This window comes from Balaenoptera physalus (genome assembly GCF_965194825.1).
Source record: "Balaenoptera physalus genome assembly, chromosome: 7".
Classification (NCBI taxonomy): domain Eukaryota; kingdom Metazoa; phylum Chordata; class Mammalia; order Artiodactyla; family Balaenopteridae; genus Balaenoptera; species Balaenoptera physalus.
The window spans coordinates 115,194,226-115,221,024 of record NC_138886.1 but is presented as its reverse complement, the minus strand read 5'-3'; the positions used below and the strand labels follow the sequence as shown (position 1 = coordinate 115,221,024).

The 26,799-nt window shown below is 39.0% G+C and overlaps 1 protein-coding gene across 6 annotated transcripts in view; it reads left to right on the top strand.

Annotated features, from left to right (window-relative positions):
* The window catches only part of XKR6 (XK related 6), an 83,496-nt gene extending 58,626 nt beyond the window's left edge, over window positions 1-24,870 (top strand). For 2 of the 6 annotated variants that reach the window (XM_082469034.1, XM_082469032.1), the window contains 2 exons: window positions 17,728-17,840; window positions 22,593-24,870. In XM_082469034.1, coding sequence (XP_082325160.1) covers window positions 17,728-17,746 — 19 coding nt within the window. In that variant the 3' untranslated portion in view covers window positions 17,747-17,840; window positions 22,593-24,870. Of the gene's footprint in view, window positions 1-17,727; window positions 17,841-19,962 lie in introns of all 6 variants that reach the window. The other 4 variants (XM_082469033.1, XM_082469029.1, XM_082469031.1 and 1 more) reach the window with 3 other exon arrangements.
* Window positions 24,871-26,799: the final 1,929 nt, after the last annotated feature.

Below are 26,799 nucleotides of genomic sequence, written 5' to 3'. Positions count from 1 at the left end.
CCACCCCCATCTTCGTCTTAAACATCTTGCAGAGTCCTGGCATATAGTGGGCATTTTATGAATGTTGAATGAATGAATGGGGTAATGGTTAGCATAAGAAGTGGTCAACAGGAGGCCTTCATGAGGTTGGAGGGTCGCTGGTATGTTTAAAAGCACGATTTTGGAGGGAGTGCGGTTGTTGGTGATGGGGCTGTGCGCTGACCGCAGCAGCGGTGGCTGAGGTTAGGGGCAGAAGGGTGACTGGAGCCCCGGACTTGAAAGGCCCGATGGCTGGGATGGGTTATCAGTGTGGGCGTTGAAACCCCTGACAGATCACAGGAGTCCTTTGGCTTTTATCGCAGGAAGGTGAAGGAAATGTTCACTCACGGGTGCTGGGCTCCCTGCGCTCTTTGTGCTTCAGACTGTCTGTGGCCCTTAGTTTTGGAGGAACTCCTGGAAAGGAGGTTTTAATGTTCTCGGTCGTAGTTTCTTCTTCTTGGAACTAGAGAGGTGCTGCTCTGTTGCCTTCTGCCGTGGACTGTGGCTGCAGGAACGTCTGAGCCCAGCCTGATTTCTTTTCCTTCTGGTGGGGATTGCTTTTTCTGCCTGCATGCTTGAAGAAGTCTTCAGTTATAGCCTGTCTTTTCCTTTCTTTTGAGTTGAGAGCAGTGTACGTGAAAGAAGACGAAATGCAGCTGCGTTAGGTAATTGACCTGTGAGCCCCCTTAATTAAATCTTAAAGTGACTAGAACTCTTGTGTTTCTGAATATTTATTCCTTTACTTGTACGAGGCTCCTGGGCATTGGCAGAGATCAGAAGAACTATTCTAGGTGTGGGCTGCGTCTTCCTGCAGTCACTCAGCTCTCCAGGCCTCCCGTTGGATGGGCTCTGATTGTGACCTGAAGCCCAGACTGGCCGTGAACTAGCAATAGTATTTCAACCAAGTACAGTTAACATGATTCCATTCTAGAATTAATCTCTTCAGTCTGTCTAATAGGGCTCCCCAATGTTAGAATCCAATTTTTCTCTAACAGTAAGACCTTTGGTTAGTTGCACACCTTCTGAAATTGCACTCAATTGGGTTTAGAATCTAGGAGGACTTAGGACCCTAGAATTTCTTTCGGGGCTGAGAGGCGGCAGGGTATAGTGGATGGAGTATGGGCTTTGAAGTCAGCCCCACCTGAGGTCAAGTTGCAGAGGTGCCTCTGATTAATTTGATTCAGCACAAGTTGCTTGGCATAATGGGATAGTGCTTGGATGTTATGAAGAATGCAGATAATATTTGTAAACTGTGTTGCACGGTACCTGCCATAGAGTTGGTTAAGTGATCGTAGTTTTTATCAGTGTTTTGTTAATTTGTGTAGCTGTTGCATACTGAGTTTTAAAGACATTTAAATTTGGACACGTTAAATCTAGTTAGTGCTACTTCTCGATGGCTAGTCTTATATGTTGGTTAGTGTTTTTCCTTGATGTAAGCAAATTACTGTAGTCAAACTCTAGTTTGTTAACCTGTGTTAATTGGGATTAAGCTTTGAGATGGCATAATAGTTGGCCAGCTCCCTGTTTTATCTCCTGCGCACTTGGGGCTCTTAAGCTTATGGCTTTAGGAAAGTGGCCTCTTTTATCTCAGGTAATCTTTCTTCAGCCCCTCTCACAATAGCAACACTCTCAAGCTCGTTTTGAGTGCAGTGTTAAATCATTGACTGGGGCACCGGGGATAATCTTAAGTGCGACTCTTGACGAGTTAGGTCACCACAGAAGCCAAAGGAGGGCAGTTTGCTGGTGTGTCTTGACTTGGAGCCTCTTCTCTCCATCCTTGTAAGACTAGCTATTCAAAATATTTTTAGCTGCCTCCCGAAGACCTGTATTCTTCGCTGGCCTCCCAGTCTGAGCATATCCCCTATTGGTGCTAATAGAAAAGATGGTTAATTTTTTATGCCTAGCACTTTACAAAGTATTTTTTTGGTCATTATCTCAGTGAATCCTCACAACAGTCCAGTGAAGGATCTTCCTTTTACACATGAAAAGAAACCCCAGAAGTCTGCAGAGTTGAAGAGACTTGCTCCAGACCATGTGGTTTAGTGAAATGACCCAACTGACCCACATACAGTGGTGTTGACACAAGGTTTTGTGTTGTCCTAAACTGCCTGAGTGGGATTCTGTTTCAGATAATATAAAATAAAATCCTGTGTGGGGGGTGGTTTTTTTGCGGGGGAGGGGTGAAATTCACATAACATAAAATTAACCATTTCAGAGAGAACAGTTCAGTGGCATGTAGTATGTTCACAGTGTGGAGCAACCATTACCACTACCCAGTTCCAAAACATTTTCATTGTCCTAAAAGAAAACCTGTACCTGTTAACTAATCACTCCCTATTTTCCCCTTCCCCCTGGCAGCCACCAATTTACATTCTGTCTCTATGAATTTACCTATTCTGAATATCTTATACAAATGTGATCTTTGTGTTTGGTTTCTTTCACTTAGCATAATGTTCTCAAGGCTCATCCACATGTAGCATTGTATCAGTACTTTATTCCTTTTTATACCTGAATTATATTCCATTGTATGGAGTTACTACATTTTATTTAACCATTTATCTGTTGATGGACAGTTGGGCTATTTCCACCTTTTGGCTGTTGTGAATAGCGCTGCTGTGAACATGCATGTACATATTTCTATGCTGTTACACAGCACTTCATGCTCCAAGGTATTTACCCAGGGAAACCATATGTCCTTGAAAAGATTTGTATAGGAATGTTTATAACAGCTTTATTCATAATAGCCCAAAGTTGGAAGTATTCCGAATCTTGGTTGGGGTCTTGGTTATATAGTGGATATACTCTTTGAATTGAAACCTAAGATCTGTTTAATTTCACTATACATGAATTTCACTTTATTTTTAAAGAGAAAGAGAATAGGGCAACCCATGAACCTTAATTAGAAAAAAAAAATTCTGGCTGCTGTATTGTATTAGTCTGTTTGGGCTGCTGTAACAAAGTACCACAGACTGGGTGGCTTCTGAACAACGGAAATTTGGCTCTTATAGTTCTGGAGGCTGGCAGTCCAAGGTCAGGGCGCCGGCATGGCTGCGTTTTGATGAGGGTCCTCTTCCTGGTTCATAGTGGGAGCTTTTCCTTGTGTCCTCACATGATGGAAGGGGTGAGGGAGCTCTCTGGGGTCTTTTTTTGTAAGAGCACTAATCCCCTTCATGAGGGTTCCACCCTCAGGACCTAATCGCTTCCCAAGGGCCCCATCTACTAATACTGTCACCTTTGAGGGTTAGGATTTCAACATAATGAATTCTGGGGAGACACAAACATTTAGACCATAGCATATATTAATATAGGGGGATAAGGGTGGAAGCAGATCAGTTAGCAGTATGGCTTGGCTCAAGATGCTATCAGTGAAGCGGGTAAGTGTTCAGATTCTAGGTCTATTTTGAAGGTAGAGCTAATTGGGTCTGCTGACGGATACGATGGTGGATTTGAGGAAAAGAAAGTTGTCGGGGTGCTAAGGTTTTTGATGAGGTGGAGTTGCCATATACTGAGCTGAGGAAGGCTGTGAGGAGCAGGCTTATGGGGAAATCAGGAATTTGGTTTGCGACATGCAGGGGTACGTGCTTGACATCTAAGAGAAGGTATGCAGTAGGTAGTTGTGATCTAGGAGGTGGCAGTTCAGGGCTCTGATCTAGGCTGGAATGTAAAGTTTGGAGTTTTCAGCACAGATGGTGATTCAAGTCCTGGGACTGAAGGACTTTCCCAAAGGAGTAAATGTAGACAGTGAAGCCTGCGAACTGAACCCTGAGGCACTTTTAACTTTTAGGGTTAGGGAGACGAGAGGAATCCAGCAAAGGGCAGTGAGAAGACCTGGCCAGTAGGGTGGAAGGAAAACCAGAATACTGTGGTGTCTTGAAAGTCAAGTGTGGAAAGTGTTTCATGGAAAAAGATTCATCATCTTGGTTAAATAATATGAGGACCAAGAATTGACTGTTAAATTTAGTCGCGCAAAGATTACTGATGACCTTGATGAGAAGCGTCTGCGGTGTGTTAAGGGCGAGCACCTGTTGCGTGAGCTCTGGAGACGATGGGAGGAAGGTGATGGGAGGCGGTGTGTGTAATGGGGAAAATTGCAGCCTGTTTGTGTGCTTATAGAAATGATCCACAGAGAGGCAAAATTTGATGAAGCAGGAGAGAGGGGAGCTAGAGCTAGAGCTGCAGCCTCAAGTTGGTAAGAGAAGGGAAGAGGTCAAAGGCTGAGGTGAAGAAATGGCAATTAACCCAGACCACCGGGAGGGAGAGGAGAGTATATGGGCAGACTGCAAGTCAGTGAGTGGGTAGAGGATGAGGGGAGATGGGTCTGTTGGTTTCTGTTTGCTGAGCGAAACAGGAAGCAACAGCTATCAGCGGAGAGTGAGGATTGGGGAAGAAAGGTTTTCAGGGTTGCAGAGAGGGAGGGTGTGAAATAATTACCTGGGAAAGTGGAATCAGTGGATTAAGGAAATGTAGTGTGATTAAGGCGCAGCTGTAAGGGGCCATTTTGAAGTTAGTGGTGGGGGTTTTACTCCTACCGTGTTAAACTGTTCTTGGGCTGGCATGAAGTAGGCAGAAAGTTGGATATAAGAGTGTTGGGTGTTTTCTAGTTGGGGTACCACTGAGATGAGAGAGGGGAGGGGCAAGAGTGTGTTCAAAGGGAGTGATTACAGCGATGGCCTGTAAGGTCTACACTGGGGCGTGAGGATCGGGACAGGGTATGGATAATGAAAAGGTGGTAGGATCAGTTAATTGAAGGATCCATCAAGGTTGAGGAATTGTTGGCGCTGGCATCTCCAGGAGGAGGTAAGCAACAGTCAGGACCACCGCGGTGGAAGATTCGGTGGTGGGCGTAGGGTGATTGAAATTGAGATGATGGGAAAGGTTGCAATTGTTTAGTAATGACAGAGTTTAGGGTATGATGAATAAACTCAGTAGCTTGTTTCCATCCTTTGCATATTTCCTATTTTTAATAGGAAAAACTCAATAAAGCATTTAGATTCCCTTTTATATATTAACTTCATTGTGGCTAATTTGTCCTGTATTAATTGGTACAGTGTTAAGGCTTTAGTGATTGTTTAGCCCATATTTTCTTTTTTCCTCCATTGATAAATCAAACATCTGCCATTTTGTGTGTGAAAACTGAAATAGAAAAATGCAGTCTAACTTTAGTATGAGCTATACATGGAAGTAACCATGTCCTCCTTAGTTAATAGTATTGAAGTTTCAAGATAAGTTGAATTTTTCCGCCAAATTTAAAATGGCTGACGTAAAATCAGTGGTAAGACTGCAGTACAGTAGCCCTGTGGTAGGCAGAATCACGATCCTCCAGTGGTGTCACATCCTAATCCCCAGAAACTGTAAGTATGTTACCTCACATTGCAGAATGGACTTCACAGATGTGATTAAGTTAAGGATTTGGAGATGGCGTGGTTACCCTGGATTAGCTAAGTGGGGTATGTAATCTAAGGGTGCCTGACGGGTGGAAGGAGGAGGCTGGAGGGTCAGAGGCAGAGGGATTTGAAGACGCTGCGCTGTGGCTCACGCCGGCTTTGAAGATGGAGGGAGGGGCCGTGAGCCTGCGAATGCATGTGATGCAGTCTCTAGAAGTCCCCCTAGAGCCTCCAGAAGGAGGCGTTGGCCTTGAACTCAATCAGTATGACTCCAGGGTCTATAAAACAGACTAACTTGCAGGCCAGCTGAACTTGATCATAGCCTGATGGGGTGGGGTATATTACATCTAATTAAGAAGTGGAACTGTCAGGAGGGGAGTTGGTTAGTCAGGTAATGGAGGCAGTTTTTAATACTGTTTATTCAAATACCAATCTACCAAGTAGAGTAGCCCCATCTACTGCTCAGTTGTACTAGAGCAATAACCCTGTGGTAGAGAATGATACACAAGGCTGTTTACCCTGATGTTTTAAAATATATATTAGATAACTGTTTTTAAATATATATATTAGACAATATTATATATATATAATATCTATATATAGATAATATATATATTATAAATATGTATTAGATATATTAGATATTCTTTTGCTTAGATTTCTGTGCTCACTAAACAAATGCTTGATTATAATTTGGCTTCCTGTGTTGCATGTCTACATGGAAAGAGCTCAGTGAGCAGATGATTCAATTATCTGGTTCCCTTTGATTAATATATTGGTTTCCAATATGGTTTGTCTGTGGACAGGCGTGGGTGAAAATACATTGGCCAGAGGGCTCTCATTTCTCTTGGTCCCCTTGGCTGTTGTAATTTTCACTTAACATTGCTGAATTGGTATTCTGGTTTTAGTTAGTCCACTGAAAGTCAGTCGGTCCCTGGGAGATCCTCACTAACCCTGTGAGGATTAGTCTCTGGATCTTGAAAATTCAACAAGCTAATATAACCCCAGAAGGCTTGTGTGAGACATAAGATGTTTTCCCCAGGTGACATAGCCCTGCTTCTTCAAAGCTGAGAGATAAACATGAGTGAGCTTTGCTTAAATCTGAATTTCTGTAATTGGAAACCAGGAAAGAGGCAAACATGTTAGTTTTCAGAATCAAGATAATTGCAACACCTGGATAGGTTGGAAAAATAGACCAAAAGTAAGGTGAAATATAGCATAACCAAGTGTAGAGTTTCGTACCATATCATTTTTTAAAAAATTCGAAGTGTTGGTTGTAAGAAGATAAAGTTTATTGGAAGCCAGGAGAAGGATGGTACCAGAGAAGCAACATGATGTTAGATGGTATTGATAGAAGTGTAGTATTAAGCACATGGGAGGTAATTAGCGTGTTGTACTGGTACAAAACATTTTAAGAGGATCATGGGCATTTTATGAGGGCATTGGCAAACTGCAGAGTGATCAAGATGGTAACCATGTAGATATGAAGTCATATACAGTCAGCCCTCTGTATCTGTGGGTTCTGCATCCACAGATTCAACCAACCTTGGATCAAAAATATTAGAAAAAAAAAAAAAGAAAAAAAAAAGAAAAAAAAATATTAGGAAAATTCCAGAAAGTTCCAAAAAGCAAAACTTGAATTTGCTGCCTACTAGCAACTATTCATAAAGCATTTACATTGTATTAGGTATTATGAGTAATCTAGAGATGACTTAAAGTGTATGAGAGGATGTGCGTTGGTTATATGCAAATACTGTGCCCTTTATATAAGGGACTTGAGCATGTGCCGATTCTGGTATCCATGGGGGAGTAGGGGGGAGGGTCCTGGAACCAATCCTCCATGGATACCAAGGGACAACTGTAGACAGAAATGGGAATATTTAACCTAGAGAAGAAGTTAGGGTTGAGGAGGAGGTGAACGTAATAGTGTTTTGCATATACAGAATTTGTAGTACAGTTAAGGAACAGGGATTTCTCCAGTTAGATCTAGAGGTTAGAACTAGTGCCAGTAGGTAGACATTAACCGAAAGACAAGTTTTTGATGCCATACACCCATAGCAAACGTTGGATCACCTATACATATCCCTGCCCTTTCTCCCTCCCTTCCTCCTAAGGGAACCTTGATTTTGTCTCTGTAATCTACCCCCTCTGTAGAGGTTTGTCTTTCAAGACAGGCAGACCCCAGCTTCAGGGGGGCAAATCATGATTAGTCTTAGCCAATCATGATAGACCCCTTTTCCTTATTGGTGACTGGCCAGATGTAGTTCTGGTCAGTAAGATGTATGCCAGCGGTCTTCAGACACAGGCATTCCTCTCTGATAAAAAGATTCAGCAAGGAAGAAATAATCTTCTTACACTGGACATTGTTATGTCTGCATGTGAAGCCTGGAATGATAGGTGCCATCTTGAAACCATAAAGAGAGCTAAACCAGTGAGCTAGTGGCAGAGTGAAAAGAAGAATGTAGCCTTTGGTGATACTGAACCACCGAAATAACAAACCTTGGAGAGACATGACCTTGGGACTTCTTATTGAACAATAAAAACAGATGAGTAAATTAATATATCCTGATATTGCTGATTTTTCCTGAATTGTATAGGACCAAAATGATGCCCAGCACAGCTGCTCTGAAATGAGAAAGATTATTTTCCAAGGAAGCAGTCTTTTTGTCTTTGGAGATATTTAAGCAAAAGTTGAGTGAACATTTGATAGACTTGGGATTCCATCACTGGTGAAAATTTGGACTAGTTGACTTTAGCTCCTTCCTAATTAAAAGATTCAGGCTTTACCGTTCTAAACACAAAATAAGGAAGCAATCCGCAGTTCAGACAGAAGAAGTTGGGACTCACTTAGCTTCTCCATTTGGTGCCCTCTTAGCTCTCCTAGCATCTCTACTGCCCTGAGGGATGAATGTGGAACATTGTTTCTCATCATCCTGGATAGCCCATGATCTGCTGCTTTATATTGATAGCTTCCAGAGGGAAGGAAATAGGACACAATTGTGTTTTAGTGTAAAACACCTTTTCTGTTGTTTAGATGCACTGATTTATGGAGAGAAGAAAGTATCTCAGAGTAGATATTAGAAGTTTTGTTTTATTGTAGTAAAATCTTTTTAGCTTAGTTTTTTTCCTTTTGGAAAATGGACCACTTACTCCAGTGTTATTAATAGAGGATGTTGTAGAGACACAATGAAATGATAATACATTGGAAAATAGTTGTAGTGGTAGGCATTTATTAGAAATGTTTTCTGCTATTTGAATAGTTTATAAGTCTTTATTAAATTGAGGCCAAAATAAGTAGCTCATTATTAAATTGATATCCCTGAATTTCAAGATGATAGTGAGAAGCTAAGTGATTTTAAAAACAGAAATGAATACAAATGACTCTACCTTTATTCATTATGGACATTATCAGAAACACTAGAGTTAAGTCCTTCTCAGTGTTTAACTGGATTGTCTTATTGTATTTTAGAAATAAAGGCAAAAAAAGGTTTTAATTCAGGTTTCAATTTCTAACATGACCCAAAGGTGGTATAGAAAGAGAGGATTGTCCACATATTATTGTGAAGTTTCTTTTTGAACTTAGTTTTTATTTTCTCATAAAGCATGTTTGGCTTACGCTATCAGGAAAATTAATTAACATTTATGGTTACGTTAAAAAAAATGACAATCTTCTCTTACACATTACCACAACATTTCAGAAGCTATAAGAATGACTCAGAAGTAGACAAGTTTGGTTTCTGGAATTGTGACATAACTGGTAGTTTTGGGAGCTTCTCGTTTTTCTTCTCATTTTAGACTTCTGTTTCATTAACTTTCCCAAGACCCCCTCTGATAGTAAAACTTTTTCCTGTCCAACCCCGGATTCCTCCCTCTCCTTGCCTAACAGGATATTTTTGAACCACGGCTAACCCTGGGCACTTAGTCAATAAGGGAACACTTGTCTGTGGACTTTTCTGTCCCTCTTTACGTTGCAGATTTCAGATGAGATATATAGGGCTCTTGTCTTCCTGCTCTTGGGCAGCCATATTGGTCTTTCTTGGGTATTGATAGACTCCCGATCTTCTTCATTATGCCTTTCACCAAAACAAAGCAATTCTATGTTTCCTGCCTACTGTGCTCCTGTCTGTTCGGTGGTGATTAATCTCATTTTCAGCCATGAACTGAGTTAATAGGTGTTAGCTTGTTAACCCTCCACCCCTTTATTTTAAAAGCAAACGGACCTGGGAATGCCTGGAGATGCATTTTGGCCTTGATATGCCCCGTGAATTGTGCCATGGGCGCCAGTGTCCTCTGTGGGCGCCTGCTGCACTGAGAGGTGGCGCTTCTCCTGCCCTTCCCCCGCTCTTGCTGCTGGGAGCAGTGCTAGTTGCCCTGCGTCCCGTCTTCGGATCAATACGTAGGGCTGGCTTCCCGGGCCAGCGACCTGTGCAGTTGAACAGGGCCCCGCACTTGGCTTAATGTTTTCCTGTTGCCATCCTGAAATTCTTAATTTTTTTTCTTATAAGGGCCCTGCATTTTTGTTATGCACTAGGCCCTGGAAATTATATAACCTTCTCATCAATAAGCTTTGAACTCATTGCCTGCTTTCTCTCCTCCATTTGCTTCCAGCTTTCCCTGTGGGCTTTCTGTGCTGCCTCATAGCTTCTGCTCACCCCGCTTACTTCACCCCCCACCCCATGTACGACTACCTCACATAAGTGGAATCTGCAGGAAACATAAAGTCTGAATTACCTAGTAACTGTCTAGCTGCTATCTGTCAAGGCTACCTGTTAAGATCCTCACAGCTGTTTTTTTTTTTTTTTTAACATCTTTATTGGAGTATAATTGCTTTACAATGGTGTGTTAGTTTCTGCTTTATAACAAAGTGAATCAGCTGTACATATACACATATCCCCATATTTCCTCCCTCCTGCGTCTCCCTCCCACCCTCCCTATCCCACCCCTCTAGGTGGTCACAAAGCACCAAGCTGATCTCCCTGTGCTATGCGGCTGCTTCCCACTAGCTATCTATTCTACATTTGGTAGTGTATATATGTCCATGCCACTCTCTCACTTCATCCCAGCTTACGATTCCCCCTCCCTGTGTCCTCAAGTCCATTCTCTACATCTGCGTCTTTATTCCTGTCCTGCCCCTAGGTTCTTAAGAACCTTTTTTTTTTTTTTTAGATTCCATATATATGTCTCACAGCGGTTTTAAGGTTAGTCCCCTTGGGATCAACGGTATCATTCCATTATGTTTACATTTTCATTTAGGTCCTTTAAGTCCCTCACTATTAATATTTATAGCATTTAGCTATATACATATCTAATATTGTGTAATATAGTCTGCTTAAACCAGTCTGATTAGAAGAAAACATTTATTCAGAAATACGGAGAGAGGTGACATTACTAAGAATCTGAATACTTGCCAACAGATCAGGACTCCAAGCTAGTCAGCTGTGTTTGAAGGATTATGTCGTATAATGTATACGAACGTACTTTGTAAACTCTAAATTTTTGCCAAGTGCCAGTTTTCTTAAACATAATTGTTTATCATCCTGTGTACTGTTGATGGGAATGTAAACTAGTAGAGCCACTATGAAAAATGATGTGGTAGTTCATCAAAAAATGAAAAATAAAATTACCATATGATCCAGCAATTCCACTTCTGGGTGTATACCCAAAAGAATTGAAAGAATCTTGAAGAAGTATTTGTACACCCATGTTCATAGTAGTGTTATTCACAGTAGCCAAAAGGCGGAATCAACCAAGTGTCCATTGATAGATGAATGGATAAGCAAAATATAGTCTATACATACGACTGAATATTATCCAACCCTAAAAAAGAAGGACACAAAAAATAAACACATGAACCTGGAGGACTTTACGCTAAGTGAAAGAAACCAGACACAAAAGGGCAAATGCTGTATGATTGTGCTTACGTGAGCTACCTATAGAGTAGTCAGATTCATAGAGACAGAAAGGAGAATGGTGGGTGTTGGGGGAAGCGGGGAAAGGGGAATGGGCAATTACTGTTTAAAGGCTGCAGAGTTTCAGACAATACGAAATGAATTGTGGAGATGGATGGTGGTTGCAGCACAACAGTATGAATATATACTTACTACTGCTGAACTGTACACTTAAAAATGGTTAAGATGGTTAAAAAAAAACTTAGTTGTATATTTTAGCTCAGGAAACAAAGGAAAGTAATAATCCTCATCAAGTTGGGGAGTGAGCAGTGTGTGGAGAGCAAAAATGGCAGAATGTTGATAGTTATTGAAAGTGAGTTGAGGATACATGAGGGTTCACTGCACTAGTCTGTTTACTTCATACACATTTGAAATTTTCCATAGTGAAAATGTTTTAAATGGTTGCCATTCAGTTTAGAAGACCAGATTTATCCATCAGGGGATTCTAGTGGCTGCTGCAACCCTCCATAACGATGGACATTTCCAGTGATGAGAGAGGGATATGGCCAGTGAGGAATGGAACAAATTGTGAGGCGTTCTGACTAGAAGAATGATGTCGCTTTTCACAGAGAAGGACATTGAAAGGGCAAGAGTATCTCATAGGAAGTTAAAGTACCTGAGTCCCTCTTATTTGCTTTCCTTTTACTAGAACAGTTGCTGACTGAGGCCAGGGAAACACTAAAATTTTGTATTGTGCATTAGTGCTCTTAATAACTGTATACCTTCTTCTTATGAGCCCAGACCGGGCTGTAGTTGTTGCCTGTGTTGTTGGGAATTACAAAAAAAGAATGACACAGTTACCTGACACTGTAAAGTTAATAGTAAAAACGCGAATGGCCTGCACTTCATTGAACGTGAACTTGTCGTAGACATGTCTACATTAAGACAGTGTGGTTCTGTTTTCCAGCACAGGCACTTTTTTCTATTTCTGTTTCAATGCCAAACACAGGCACTTTCTTTCCCATCATGGGCAGAGTGACCACCCAGTTATAAAATGTTTCAACTATTAGTCTGATCATCTCTTTTAGATAACACAATCTCTCTTCGCAGGGCTGAAGCAACTCAAAGAGATAGAAACCTTTTAATCTGCTTCTAAGAAAACTAGACAGCAGAAAGCAGAAACATTCTGATATGTATACACATTAAACTTCAAAATGTACAGATCCGGTCTTCTAGCCATTGTAAACAGGATGAAGGAGCGGAGAATGTTTTTATCATTTACGTTTAAATTTTATAGAGTTCTCACTCTCGGTTATAAAAGATCCATAATGTGGGGAATTTGGTACAAGAACAGTGAAAGTACATTTTGTTTGCTTTGTATAGAAAATATCTAATTAAGCTTAATTATATGATGGGCTGCTTCTGGGCACAACTCAGGTCATTCTGCAGACGTAAAGAAAAGGCTTGCAAAGAGGTAAAATATCTACAGCTCACGGTAAAGGAAGCATATTACTTTCTAAAATAAACAAATCTTACATTTCTTTCTAGATCAGTACCAACAGTTCTAATAGAATGTGGGCAGAACCCTTAAATGTTGAACCTAAGAAGTTTGACATCTTGCCCCACCTACCAGAATAAGGTGAAAATACTCGCTGCTTATTTTCATTTACTAGAACATAAGTATGTTGATTTCCTGCTCAAATCTATAAATGTGGTGGCCATTGACTTTTAGCATTTGCTAAAATTATCAAAAATGAAAGGAATAGCACATTCTACAAAGTTTCAAAATGAATAGCCCATACATACATACATGTAAAGGGAAGCATACATACAATAACTTGCAGGATATAATGGCCAGTTAGTGTGGGATGTCATCAGCTTGTATTCTTTGTAACAGAGTAATCATACTTTTCAGTTAAATGTGTATTTTACCTGGATGTCTGTTACCTAATTTTAATAATTTCAATATGGGAGAACTAGACCACTGCCATGCACCCAGCTACTGTGGTAAGCACAAATGAATGGCAGTGTAATCTGAACATGTGTTCGCAGACTGATCAAATTATATTAGGGCGTTTGTTTAAAGGAATTTCTTGCTTGAGTTTGTACCTGTTCCATCACTGTGAGAGAGAATAAGGCATAAGATAAGGCAATTTCAAATACACTACTAATAGGGAATCTTATTAAATATGCTTGCTTTCTTGTACTGTTGTAATTAACTTTTCGTCAATGTGTTTTCTTCCAAGACTGATTTGTCCACTGTGCACATTTTGAATACCTACTCTGTATAAAACATTAAGCTAAACACTGAGAGAAGTGGAAGATACAAAAATCAATGACAGCTCGTGCTTTCAAGCTTAGGATAGAAGTCACTTCAGAAGCTGAATTGTCAGTTGAAGACTGAAAAGGTGCTACGTGTTAGGAGCACATAGGGAGCCTGTTAAGAGAGTGTGGGAGGCGTAGAAGTCAGGCTGCAAAGAGCTAAGGAGTTAAGGGTGAGAGATTAACACAGTCCCTGGTGCACTTAGGATAAAGCCACAGCCCTCATCGGGCCACGTGAGATGGCTGGCCTGGCTCGTGCCTGTGTGTGCTCCTTCAGGGTTCTGTTGACACACTGCCCTTCTCTCTGGTCCTCCCAAGTCACGGTGTTCTCTGCTGTCCAGCACTTTCACATATCTGGTTCCCTTTGCCTGGAATGCTACTTCTCTTGTTCTTTGCCTAGCTAATTTCTGCTCAGCCTTTAGATCTCGTGAAATGTCACTCCCTCCAAGAGACCCCGCCATTGCTGCTATGTAGGACCACAAACACACAGGTCGTGCGGAATGGCAGCGCAATCTAAATTAAGCCCCCCTAATGATACTGTTATAGACACCAGTGTTCTTCCTTTGTGTCAGTTAACATTTTGAATCCATAAATGTATCTGCTTATCTGTGTAATGGAATCATAAGCTCCCTGAGGGAGGGGCCTTGCTAATTTGTGTCCCCAGGCTCTGGTACATAGTCACTTTTGAGGAAATATTTTTGAGTGAATGAACAAATGTAGATCACTCTTCAAATTTGGCATTTTGGCAGTAAAGAAAAAGAGGAAGAAGGACGTTGTAAAGTCAGTGATGTGTTCAAGGAAATGGATCGTGCCTCAGTCTCAGGATCAGGAAATCTGAATGTGTCTGTAGGCAAAAGGAAAGGAGCCATTGGCGGGAAAACAGAAGATGTAAATGAAGGATTAGAATTCCACAGGAGCTGTGTGATAGAGGAAGAGTTAGCCTTAGAAAGAAGAAGATCCCTGTGGACCCTTAGATAGGAGAGAGAGAAGGGTTTGGAAATTGTAATCTATTAGTGAGGGCTCAAGTAAAATTAATATTAATCTGCTGATAATTTCCACAACACTTTCAATTATAGTGGCCTAATATCTAAAAAAAATGCAGGTTGAAAATGTTCAAAATTGTGTACGTGCCAGTGGTTATGCACCATGGCTCCCAGTGAGAAGTGATGCATCGTGATTGTTAGGCCCCTTTGCCGTAAACTCTTGAGGGTGGAGGGTTCCTGCAAGTGCCAGCATCTAGTCGTGCCAGGGTAGACGTGCCTCCTTGACCTGCTGAATAATTCAGGGATTCTGCCTCTGGTTAGTGCTGATTTGGAACAAATGTGAAAAGGGTTATAGAGTTAAGACCATTTTTAAATGGACAAATTTTTTTTTAGCATTGTTTGTTTCTCCTACCTAGGAGGCTGATTTTCTTCAGTGATGTTTTACTGGGAAGCCTGACCAGTTTCATGTATTGTTTATAATAGTGGGTATCACATAATATAGCAAGACTGTAATTTTTTTAAAAAAATAATTAATTAATTGATTTATTATTGGCTGCGTTGGGTCTTCATTGCTGCGCGCGGGCTTTCTCTAGTTGCGGCGAGCGGGGGCTACTCTTCGTTGTGGGGCGCGTGCTTCTCATTGCGGTGGCTTCTCTTGTTGTGGAGCACAGGTTCTAGGCACGTGGGCTTCGGTAGTTGTGGCTCGCAGGCTCTAGAGCGTAGGCTCAGTAGTTGTGGAGCACAGGCTTAGTTGCTCCGCGGCATGTGGGATCTTCCTGGACCAGGGCTCGAACCCGTGTCCCTTGCATTGGCAGGTGGATTCTTAACCACTGCGCCACACCAGGGAAGCCCTGTTGAAATTTATAATTAACTTACTGGCACTCATTGATTTTATTAAATGGGAGACCTCAATGTATCAGTCTTGAAGTGACAAATGGAGTTTTATGATTAATATAACAAGACTGAGTATAAAATTACTTGCCTTAGTAAGCTATAAAGCATGTCTTCTGAGTATTAAAATCTCACTACTTTATCATTAAAGGTCTTGACCAAAGTGAGAGTAGTGAAAAATGTGGAATTCAAAGAATAGGGTCAAATATTTGTTGTTGTTGCATTCTCTGGGTTGGATGGATTGGTTCAGGAAATGTGATAGAACTGTAACTTGTATAACAAAACATACTGTGATTGAAGCAAAGGGGGGAAATGAAACTGTGAACATAGTATGGACGAGGATAAAAGTTGCTTAAGGGAAAGATCTGAGTTTTGGAGAGGCAGCTACTTTTCATTTTTTTCCAAAGAATGCTAGCAAATATGAATTGAGAAGAACTGTGGGTTCTCTTGATGTAAGACAGAGATTTAGAATTTACAGGTAAGTGAATGTTTAAGGCTTATAGCAAAAGTGTATCTATCAATTATTTATGTCTTCTTTGAAATTTATTGCAACTGAAAAAAGCAGGGATCTATGACATACATGATAAAGGAGACAACATTGACTGTTTACAAATAAGACCAGCATGCAGTTTTCCTTGATGAAGATTTGAATGCATCACAATATAAAACTTATAGAATCATCTTATGAACATCAGTGGGAAATGAACTTCAGAGCTTATTGATTTTGTTTTTAATATTTTCACTTGAGGCAAGCCATAGCCTAAACCTAGGTATGACTCAAAACAGTTCTTTTCTTCTTTATTCTAAATATTTAAGTGTAAATTACAGTTTATTCCTCTAAAGTGTGGTTCTGAGACCTAGAAACTTCAGAGTCAAACCATTTAACTTTGTACCAGTTGTCCAGATATTAAATTTAGTTGGAATTCACATGAAAAATGAAGGAAGATAAGCTAACTCAGATGTGTTTATAGACCCTTGATTTAAGACAAACATAGAGCTTAAATTGAATCATGTGTATATATTTTGATATTTTTTGGTAATGTACCATATTCCTACACAAAGAATTTCATTGGTATAGATCAAGCAGAGAAATGAAAAACATTGAACAATGTTAGTATAGACTCTAGTGGTTATTTATGTATTTTATTTAATTTAATGGATTGGTATGAATGGTATAAAAAATTTATGAGATATTTGTCTTCATTACACTATAGTTAAGGCCAACTCTTTAAGTAACTTTGGCAGCAGAATTTCTGATTTTAAATTGTGGCTTCAGGTGAATGAAATACTATTATATTAAGTGATTTTAAAGTTTCTTGGCTGACATAACCTTACAAAATAGTCTGAGATGTTTATACTTGGGTTTGAAACCACCAGTGCTCTCCAAATGAAGGATAATTAATTTTCAGGATTGATGTAGGGTTTTGAAAACACAAGCTTCACACGAAAAGAGACCAACTGGTGACTGGCGTTCACTTGCAGCATGAGCGTTGGGCTTCTGAGTGGGTTTTGTTTCCAGTCCTACAGTCTCATTCAGTTGTGTGATACATACTGATTTCCTCCTCTCATGGAAACAGCAATCCTTATTTTCTGTCCCCTTAGCGTTATAGCCCAGACCCGAGACAAAAAGTTAGGAAATAAAAGGCTAGGACCCCACTCGCTGAGGTTTGGAACCATCTTTCATATTCAGCACTTGACTTCCAGTGCTTCGAAACATTCAATATTTGTGGAATGAGTGAACACTCACTTTGTAGAAACAGGTTAATTTTCACTTACTACTAGCATCACTGTTGGAACTAGGGGTTCTAAATACACGAAAATGTGTTTCTTAGGGCCAGATCATTGTTCTGGTTCAGCGTTACACTTTACTTTCTTGCCTTGGTTTATGTGCGTAAAGAAGTGCTAAGTTGCTGTCTAACATCATTAGCTTCATTAATGATATTGTTATATTTAACTCTGTAAGAAATAAATAAATGTTTCATAATCTCAGGAGATTAATAAAATATTACTCTGGCTTTGTTGAACCACCTTGGAATTAAATTGTCATTATTGTTATACCCAGCAAGCTGACAGGGTAAGAAGAGCACACTTTCTAAATAAAGTTGTGATACTCTGGATGGAAATGTGTACATTTTCATTTTTCTGAGATTAATAATGCCTTCTAATATTTTACATTTTAGTGTCATGTTCGAGGTTTCATTTCATGACCATTTGTTCATTCACATGTATTTTTATTTTTAGCTCTAAGCGAAAGACATGAGGCCTAAGACTGAAATGAGGTTGTTTTGAGGCCATCTGATTTCTGGCTAGAAGGTGTGCGATCGCCTCGTCCTGAAACCACTGCAGACAGAATGGTAATGGCAAAGCCTGAGACAAAGAGAGGCCTTCATGTTTTTCCATGTCTCCTCTCCTACCCCAATTCCTTTCTTTTTAAGCTTAAAATTTTAAGTTGTGAACAAAAGGTATTAAACAACATGCTGCCATTCTAACTAAACTGGTTCAAGTGTTTAATAACAAAAGGATTAATTATATAAAACTACAATTAATTAAACCTTTTAGAGTTGTTTAAACATAACTTTAAAAAAAATGAGCTCTTGTGAGCTACTTAAGTAACAACAAAATATTTATTATACGAAAGCACCTGAGCCCATTAGGTATTTGCAGATTGAAATAATGTTTTTCCTTTGAAAACCAGTAAAGCTTGCTCTTAACAGGGACTACGGGCTTAATAAGGTTTTCAGAGTAGGAAGTAAGGATTCTTGCCACAGCTTTGCTTTTCTGTCATAAAGAATTTTGATGTTTTATATATGTGTATGTTTTTTGCTTTTTACTTTTTAAAAAGTAAAATGCCCATTAAGAATGTTAGTTGAATCAGTTAAACTCTAATTATTACATGTATCTTAGTTCAAAATATATTTTATAGTTGAAGATAACAGTACTCTATTATAGTAAAACATTTTTCAGGAAGTGTAGTGGCTCTCTTTATTAAGTTTATTCCAATGGACCATGTCCTGTTAAATGTGTTGATATAGCGGTGCTCATAAGGCAATCACTATCCCTCTACCCCCCCCCCCCCAGAATAGAATTTCAGTAGATTCTTTGCTCAAGTTCGAATTTTATACTAAGCCACTTTTTCAGAAGAAGTGGCTCTTGATATTTCATTTCCTGTACTACATGTAACAGCATTAATAGCAAAAATAATATTATAAATGTACTTATCTTTAGTCTAAATTATGCATCAGTTTGTTTAATTGATGAGGTGCTGAGAAAATGAAATTGTCATCCTATTCCAGAGAGTACTGCAGAGGGCAGATTCTAAGGAACTGACAACAATAATAATAATTATTATTTTTTTAAGTCATGCTTATTTTCATGTTCTCTTCTAGAGGCTCAGTTGTAATATAGTTCTAAACATCACCTCATTTCCTTACAAACAGTGTTTTCTTAAAAACAGTATTACAAATAGTATTTTACTGACAGTATTTTCTCAGATGTTGCGAGTGACTTAAAATTTATAAAATATATTCTTCTTATTCATGTATTTGACTTTCTGTGGTAATAGACTTATTCACATGTTATGTAAATCCAGGCACTGTTTTGGTTGACCGGATTGCAATGACTATATATCTGTGACCTCAATTTATACTTAGATAATTCAGCCTAGCCTTGTTCTAAAGAAAAGCAATGTACAATAGGTTGTTTCCTTGTTTTATCTTATCTCTTAATTTGTTGTTTTACTCTTCTTTTGGAAATGTGAACTCTGAACTCCTGATTTTCTATGGAAAAATTAAATAGGCTGGTCTAAATAGCATGGTTTTTAAGCCTGTAGTTAGAAGAGTTGTTCATATAGTTCATTTTTGTGTATTAATGTTTTAATGAGAATTACTGATTATTTTTATTTTTAGAAATTCTCATTTCTTTTATTTTCCCAAACAAAATTGTTTTTCTTTTTCAAATAAAGCCTATCTAGATTGACCCTTTTTGAGGTTACAAGAACTTTGAAGGTCATCTTTCTTATTTCATGTGCTAAAAGTTAATGTAATAGAAGCACAAAGACTTTAACCACTACAAACTGGTTAAAACATAGTTTCTAAAGGTATGAGTTACATAAGAATGAAATCAGTAATTTCATTTATGCATATGAATGTCTGTTACCTTAATGGTAGCTTTTCAAAGAAAATAAAGACAAATCTAATACCACTTTAAAGCCTGAAGCTGTAAATATGAAGATATTTTGACCCAGTAAATATTTAAATAGGTAATGTGTATGAGTATAGTTTAATATTTATTTTGTTATAAGTAAACTGCCTTGTTATTAAGCAAAACTTTAATATTAGACTTACAAGCGTATAACTGTAAATGAGAAAAAAATTAACTTTAAAATGTTTTGAAAATTATAAAAGTAAATATTGACCTTTTCTAAGAAAGTCTTTTCCTTTTGACATTGTTTAATTTTTTTTCCTTTTTGTTTTTTAGGTTTGCAATTTTTTTTGGTGATGGCATGTTCAGAATCTTGGATCCCTAAGTTGAATATGTTGGAAATACTTAGGAACTCTGGAAATTGTTGTTTTTGTATATATAATGACTTTCTAGGTGAACCAATAGATTTGATAAAAAGTATATAAAAGAATAGGTATTATAATTTTGTATTTCTAAGTTAGCATGCATGTCTCAAATTCTCAGCTATCATGATTAGTGTCATACTCTGGAGACAGTTATCTTTTGAAGATTTGGGGGCTCTCACGGACCTCATACTTTCCCAGGCAGTTTATGTAATCCTCCCATGCCAGTTTGGTCAGCTTCTTTGCCTGCCTACCTTGTAGTGTAGCTTACTTAGATCAGAGGTAGTTCTTGATCAGGAGGAGAGAAGATGAAATAATCATCAGGTGAGTGCTTGCTTCGGCAGCACATATACTAAGATTCGAACGATACAGAGAAGATTAGCATGGCCCCTGTGCAGGGATGACATGCGAATTTGTGAAGCGTTCCATATTTTTTTGTTAATTAAAAAAAAATCATCAGGTGACAGTCCTAAAGGTAGTAATTACAAAACTTCAACCTGGAAATGGCCTCAACGTGGTCTATATCAGAATATGCAAATTCTATCCGATATATCCAGATACATTTGTGGCAAAATGCTGCCAGTTTTCAAGTTAGATATTATTATGTGGGACGGAAGTGCCAATGAGGAGGGAAAGGAGCTGCTCAGTTTCACCTCCTCCTCTCTCCCTGTTGTTGAGTGAATAAATTTGGAAAGGAAAATGCCAAGAGGCAGACTGTGTGAATGAAAAGGAGAAGGAACAAAACCTGACTTTCCAAGAAGGACTGTTTCCCTTAAAAAATTGAAAGTTGCCTATATTCCATGTACACTGTTTTAAAACTACAGGCTACTTTCATATAGACCCAGAATGTGTAGTAGGTCATTCTTGACCCTAGAAATGGGTGGAGACGTATTTGGTAGGAGAATCAGTGCTTGGGTGACTGGAGTTCCATTCTTGGTGGTTATCTTCTCTGGCCTGTTCCTGCTGGGATTAGGAACTTGAGGAACATTCTGGGTGGGTAGTTATTTTGATGGTCAAATATGATTGCCTCCCTATCCTTTTGACCAAAACTGGAGAAAGATTGTTTTTTTTTTTAAGACCTTATTCAGAGCAACTTGAAAAAGGATTAAAGGGAAAGGATAAGTAGAATTCAGGGAACTATAGAGATTGGTAGCTCAGTAGGATGTTAATTATTTGTTTATTGCAAGTTTTATTATTGGTAGATTATCCAGTAATACAGAAATTGGTGTAGAACAGAAGTTTTCATAACATTTCTATTAGAAGGTGTTTAGAAGCTAAATAAACTACACTGTAACTGCACCCTCCCCCCTCCTCCCTTGCTTTGCTTGGTTAAAGAGGAATTGGCTGATATATATTTAATAAATGGCACAATGAAAACATCGGATAGATTTGTTAAAAATCAAGTTATATTTTAATCTAAATGTGTTACCTATTTAGCTGCTTTCCCATTACAACTGGCTTTTAAAAAACTCTCTTTCTGTGATACTTTTGTCAATAGAGGTGTTTCCTCTTAGCCAATTCTAGCCACAGTATTGACCGGGCCTAGGCATTTGATATACCCTAAAGGAATTAGGCAGGAAAAAACTTGGTCCCTACTGGAATGAATATTTTAAAGACCTTCTTAGATTCTGTGAACACTGTGAGTACAAATGAAAGAGACCCAGGAGAGGGGAAAACTTAAGAGCTTAAGAATAAAAATGATGGTGGGGATGGGGTCGGGGTGGTAAGCTCTTATATAACTAAGCTAAGGTGCACTAAGGGCAGGGAATTAGTTTCCTGGAGGTTATGAGGTAGCCTGTAAAATCCCTTGGACAGGAGGCATTCCGATGTTAATTTGGGTACTTCACACTGGCATGCTGCAGTATTTTAAGGATAGTGGCAGGTGATCTTGGGAAATATCAGTGCATTTCCTAACAATGAGTTTTATTTTATTCTGGTATGTTATGAATGGGCATGTAGCTCAAAGATTAGCTTAATTCAAAATAAATATCTTAAATATTAGAGAAAATATTATAAAAATGGGTCTTTCGTCCCTGCTGTATAACTTTAGAAAATAATGCAGAATACTGAACATAGTAGAGAATTGATGGCATGAATATAATCAGTGTTTGATGGTTGCTTTCTAGAAACTTCTAAATAAAACCTAAATTTGTTTAAAGTTTTACTACAATAACATTTCTAGTGTGTATGTCTCATGGGAAGGTCTGTACCTTCTTGGATCTCTGCCCTTCACGGCCTTGCACATCACCGTGAGGATTCAGAAATTGACTCAATTACCCAGGGGTGATTAGATCTTTGGGTACAATCAGTACATAGGGGCACACAGAGAAAGTGAGCCTCAAACGATGGCTATTTGTATTTTGGAAGTTTTAAACCCCATTTTGAAAACCGGCAGAAAGCTGTGGATCATTTCCCCAACAAAACTGCAATTTCTGAGGGTAGAGGGATGGCCCTTGGTTGTCATTCAGGAAGCCCTGATCTAAAAGACCATCTTCATTTTACTTCTGACCTTGCTCCAGCTTTGTTGTCACTCTCCGTCTGTAGTTCTCTGTCACCTTTGAATGGAGCGCCAGATCCTGAAGGATGCTTACTGCCTTACACAGTGAACTGAAGCCGCAGTCCAGAGCTTTGTGATGTCACGGAGCAAAAACTCTGCAAAGGGCTGCCCCAAAGGTGCAAATGGTAAGACTAGGGCCTGAGGCATGGGACAGCCCTCCTAGGTAGTACCTACCTCCTGCTGGTTTAGGGGCATTTATTTCATAGTCAGTTGAATATTAATGTTTTGTTTTTAAAAATGAGCGTATTTCTCCTAAAATTTTTAATCATTATAAAGGTGTTCTACCTAAATGTAACTTTTTTTTCTCATGTTTTAGGATATCACATTCATGGTGTGAAATGTGTACTTCAAATTAACATAATGACTGGAAATTTGGGATTCTGTTATTTTGTGACTCTGAAATTTGTAGCACATTTTCAGGAAAATTGTTGAGATTCCTAGATATTTTGTTCTTTATTCCTTTCAAGTTTCCTGCGTGTATGATTATTTCTGAATTTTATTAATCTATTTATAACTTTAGAGAAAACTGCCTTCAGTTCATATTTTGACACAGAAGGGATGCTTTGATTTATCTTATTAGAAACGTGTTTTGACAAAAAATTCCATTTGAGTGGCTCTAATCTGCATTTTGGAATCTCAGATCAACTGCTTGTTATGGCATTCATTGGGACTTTTCTGCGAAATACAGCTTCACTGAGAAGGTCATCCTTGAAAAATCAAGAAATCTGAAGGAAGTAATTTTGGGACCGAGTAGAAAGATGGAAGATCATCATCAGATTACAGCACAGCACACTCTGGAAACATCTTAGACTTCACTACTTTCGTACGTGAAACATAATTTGAATGTCTTTTATGAATTGGACCTGTAGACAGATAACATATATCTTGAATGTAAGAAAAACACAACTCTAGCCTCTAAAACACTGCCGTCAGTACAGTCGACTCTTGATCTTTCACACTGGTGGAGGGAGCCTGGGTCCTTCAGCTTAACTAAAGTTAGACGTCATGTGTTCTGATTCAAAGGTGTTTCTGTGTTCCTTTTGGAATATAGTGTTTGGACTTTTAAAACATGTGCCTCCCAATTTCACCTGCCCTGAGAGAGGAGACTGAGTTCATCTGTGCCCAGATGCTTGTTCTCTGTCCTTCTTTTTTTTCTGTACTGTTGACCTAAATGTGGGGAAAACGTTGAGCATATAGCATTCCAAAATTGATCAGAATCTGTTAAATCTATCCCACTTCTCCTTCCCAGGTAACTTTATTCCATTTCCTTTTCAGCTCTTCTAAATGTTGCCCAATTTTAGCCCTTCAGGATAGAATCATAACAGCACTGTCCAGGCTTCTTCCCTCTTGTCCTGTTTTCTTCTGCCTGTGATGGGAGGTTTCCGTTGCTTTCCTCTGAAGGAGTCTGCTTGTGTCCTTGCATTTCCATCGCCTTCCCTGCCTGTGGGGAAACAGAATAGATCCAGACTCAGCAATCTTGGCTCTCTAAGGTTTGCCTCTAAAAGTTCATAGTATTGTATTTAAAATAGAGCTCTTTAGCTGTGGTGTTGACAGGTGTCTCCATTGGCCGTCTGCTCTGTGCCGATGCTCAGCTGGGTGTGTCTGCCCACCCTTTCCCTCACCACCCAGGCCTCTTGAGGCCAGGAGCGAACCCTCACCCTGCCTCAGGCACAGGACGAGCCCCCACTGACTTCTCTGTGAGCTTGCCTAGGTCCTGGAGTCAAGGGTTAATGAGATAGTCGAAGAGATCCATATGTTTCCCCCCAGATGCTAGTAAAACAAATCATGTGTGGAGAAAATGATCACGTCAATAAGATTTTGAAAGCGAGATTTGTCCAAAAATATGCCAGATTTGAGGTTACCTACATGAACCCACATTGGCCATCCAGGTATGTCTTACTTTAAAAAATACACAAAGTAACATAACCCTTAGAAAATATTACCAAATTATCCTGACATTTTCAAAATGTGATAGTACTCTAAACACTTTTTTTTTTACAAGTAGCTTTCAGAAACACGAGCAAATGTGTTTTGTGTAAAGGAGTATATACTGTATATAATATTCTGACTCTTGCTGTAATAAAATTAAACTTAAACGGTCTCATTATTTAAAGCCTAAGAGTTTGAAGTTATTTTTTTGAGTAAACTTTTACAGCATACAATACTATGTTTACTTCTCATGGAATGTACAAATATCCTTAGAAGCTGCTCTTGTGTGTTTGTTTTCCGCATATTCCACATAAAATAAAAATATTGTAAACAGGGTCCATGTCTCCAGTAAGAGTTTCCAAACTTTTGGCTGTAATTACCAAATGCTTGGGATTGGGCTAGCTGGAAATGCCTATCAAGTATTTCTGTGTATGCAGCAAACTTTGTCCAAATAAAGTAGCTTTGTACTCTGAAGGAGCTTTTAGTAATGATACTTTTGTTAAATAAAATATGTGAGTTAAAGGAAAGGAAATGAACAAAAAGATCTGTAAATGTGATGGTCTAAATTAGTGGTTTGTGACCGTTTTCTATCCAAGTTAACAGCAGTAGTAAGTCAGTAGGAATGGGGTGGAGGTGGGATTTGTAGTTTGAAGGGAAAAGAAAGATCCCCATCTGGAATTAGCAGTGGTGTGGGTCAGTGTGTGTGAGCTGTGACCCGTGGACCCTGAATGCAAGGTCAAGCTTGGTACTAGAAGTCTATCCTCAGTTCCTGAATGACCAGCAGAGGAAGGGTGTTGATCTGAGGCAAAATAGGAAAAAGAAAAGCAAAGACAGTGTAAGGACTTCAAAATACTTTTTCAGTTAAAAAAAAAAAGAAATGGCCTTTAAACTTTTATGTCCTCCTGTCTACTGTATGCCCTTATTTGGTAAAAATGAAAAGCTTGCCATCCCAAGTTAGTTCTCTAAAGATATTTAAAAATTTTTGTATTGGTCTGTGAAATCGGAAGGCTGGGAGCTGCTGCTTCTTGGAATGTTAATTCCAATATTCTGTGCAATATTAGTGTATTAAGGTCCCAGTTGTTTATCCCACAACCCATAACTCATAGGACACTGATTAGGGTGCCGGAGAACAGTTTGGGAAGGTGTAGATAATTACTTCAGCACTGCTGTGTCATGGAAGTCGTTGTCATAACCTTATTATGGGTAGCAGTTAAAAGGATAGCTGGTATCCTGTTTCAACCAGTGGTTGGAAGTGTCTCAGACAAATTGCCAGTAGTTTTGTGTGAAAACGAACTGATAATGCAAAGATCTGCTACAATACAAACTTTGAGGAAATCATTTTTACTACTTTGCAGGTGATTTTTCAACCTGTGAAATAGTCATCAACATGCAGGAAATTCTACACTTATACGACCAGGAACTACGCAGTGGTTATAACATTTTTATTTCTGCTTATCTCTGATATTAAAGTTTAAGATTGAATGGTCTTGTGTGACCACACTACTTTTATTAATTAGCTTTAAAAGAACCGGAGAAAAGAATCCCGAAGAAGGAGAAACTAAGGATGACTCCGAGATGTGTGGGCCGTAGAGTGATCAACTTCATCTTCCCCCACCGGAAGGGCATTTTTCAGAAAAGTATAAGCTACACAATACCAAGTTTTGTGTCTCGTCTACTTATGTGCTAGCCACTCTGCTAAGTGACATATATATATAAAATATGTGTCAGGGAGTGAATTTCCAAGAAAGATACTGAGATTTCTTCCTTTGGCAGCTTTAAGATGAAGGTCGGTCTCCTTCCTGAACAGGTGCTTGTAGGCAAGTTCAGAGGAAGTCAGTGATCTCTAGTCATGGTTTACAATACTCCAAAGTACCTCCCTTTATCTCCAGGGATGTTGCAAAATTCTCACTGAATTGCTCATTAGGGAAAGCTTGTCATATTCTACATTAAGTATTTTCCGTAGAGACTTTTTCTCAGGAGACCCAACTTTGAGTTATTAAACCCAGGGCTATGATGAGTGAGGCAGACACCTGCTTTCTGTATTCACTGGAACTTGAAAGCAAGAATGAAATTACTAAATGAGATGAAATTGGTTTGAGAGATATTTTGGACTTCATTTGCTATATGCTGTACGTCCATTCCCAAGGGTGGAAAACAAGAGTTTTAAATTTCTCAATACTGGAAGGCACTACTTTCCCATTAAAATTTTGGATTAAATATTTTGAGCATTCTTAATTTTGTAGCAGAGAAAGGATAATTGATTGA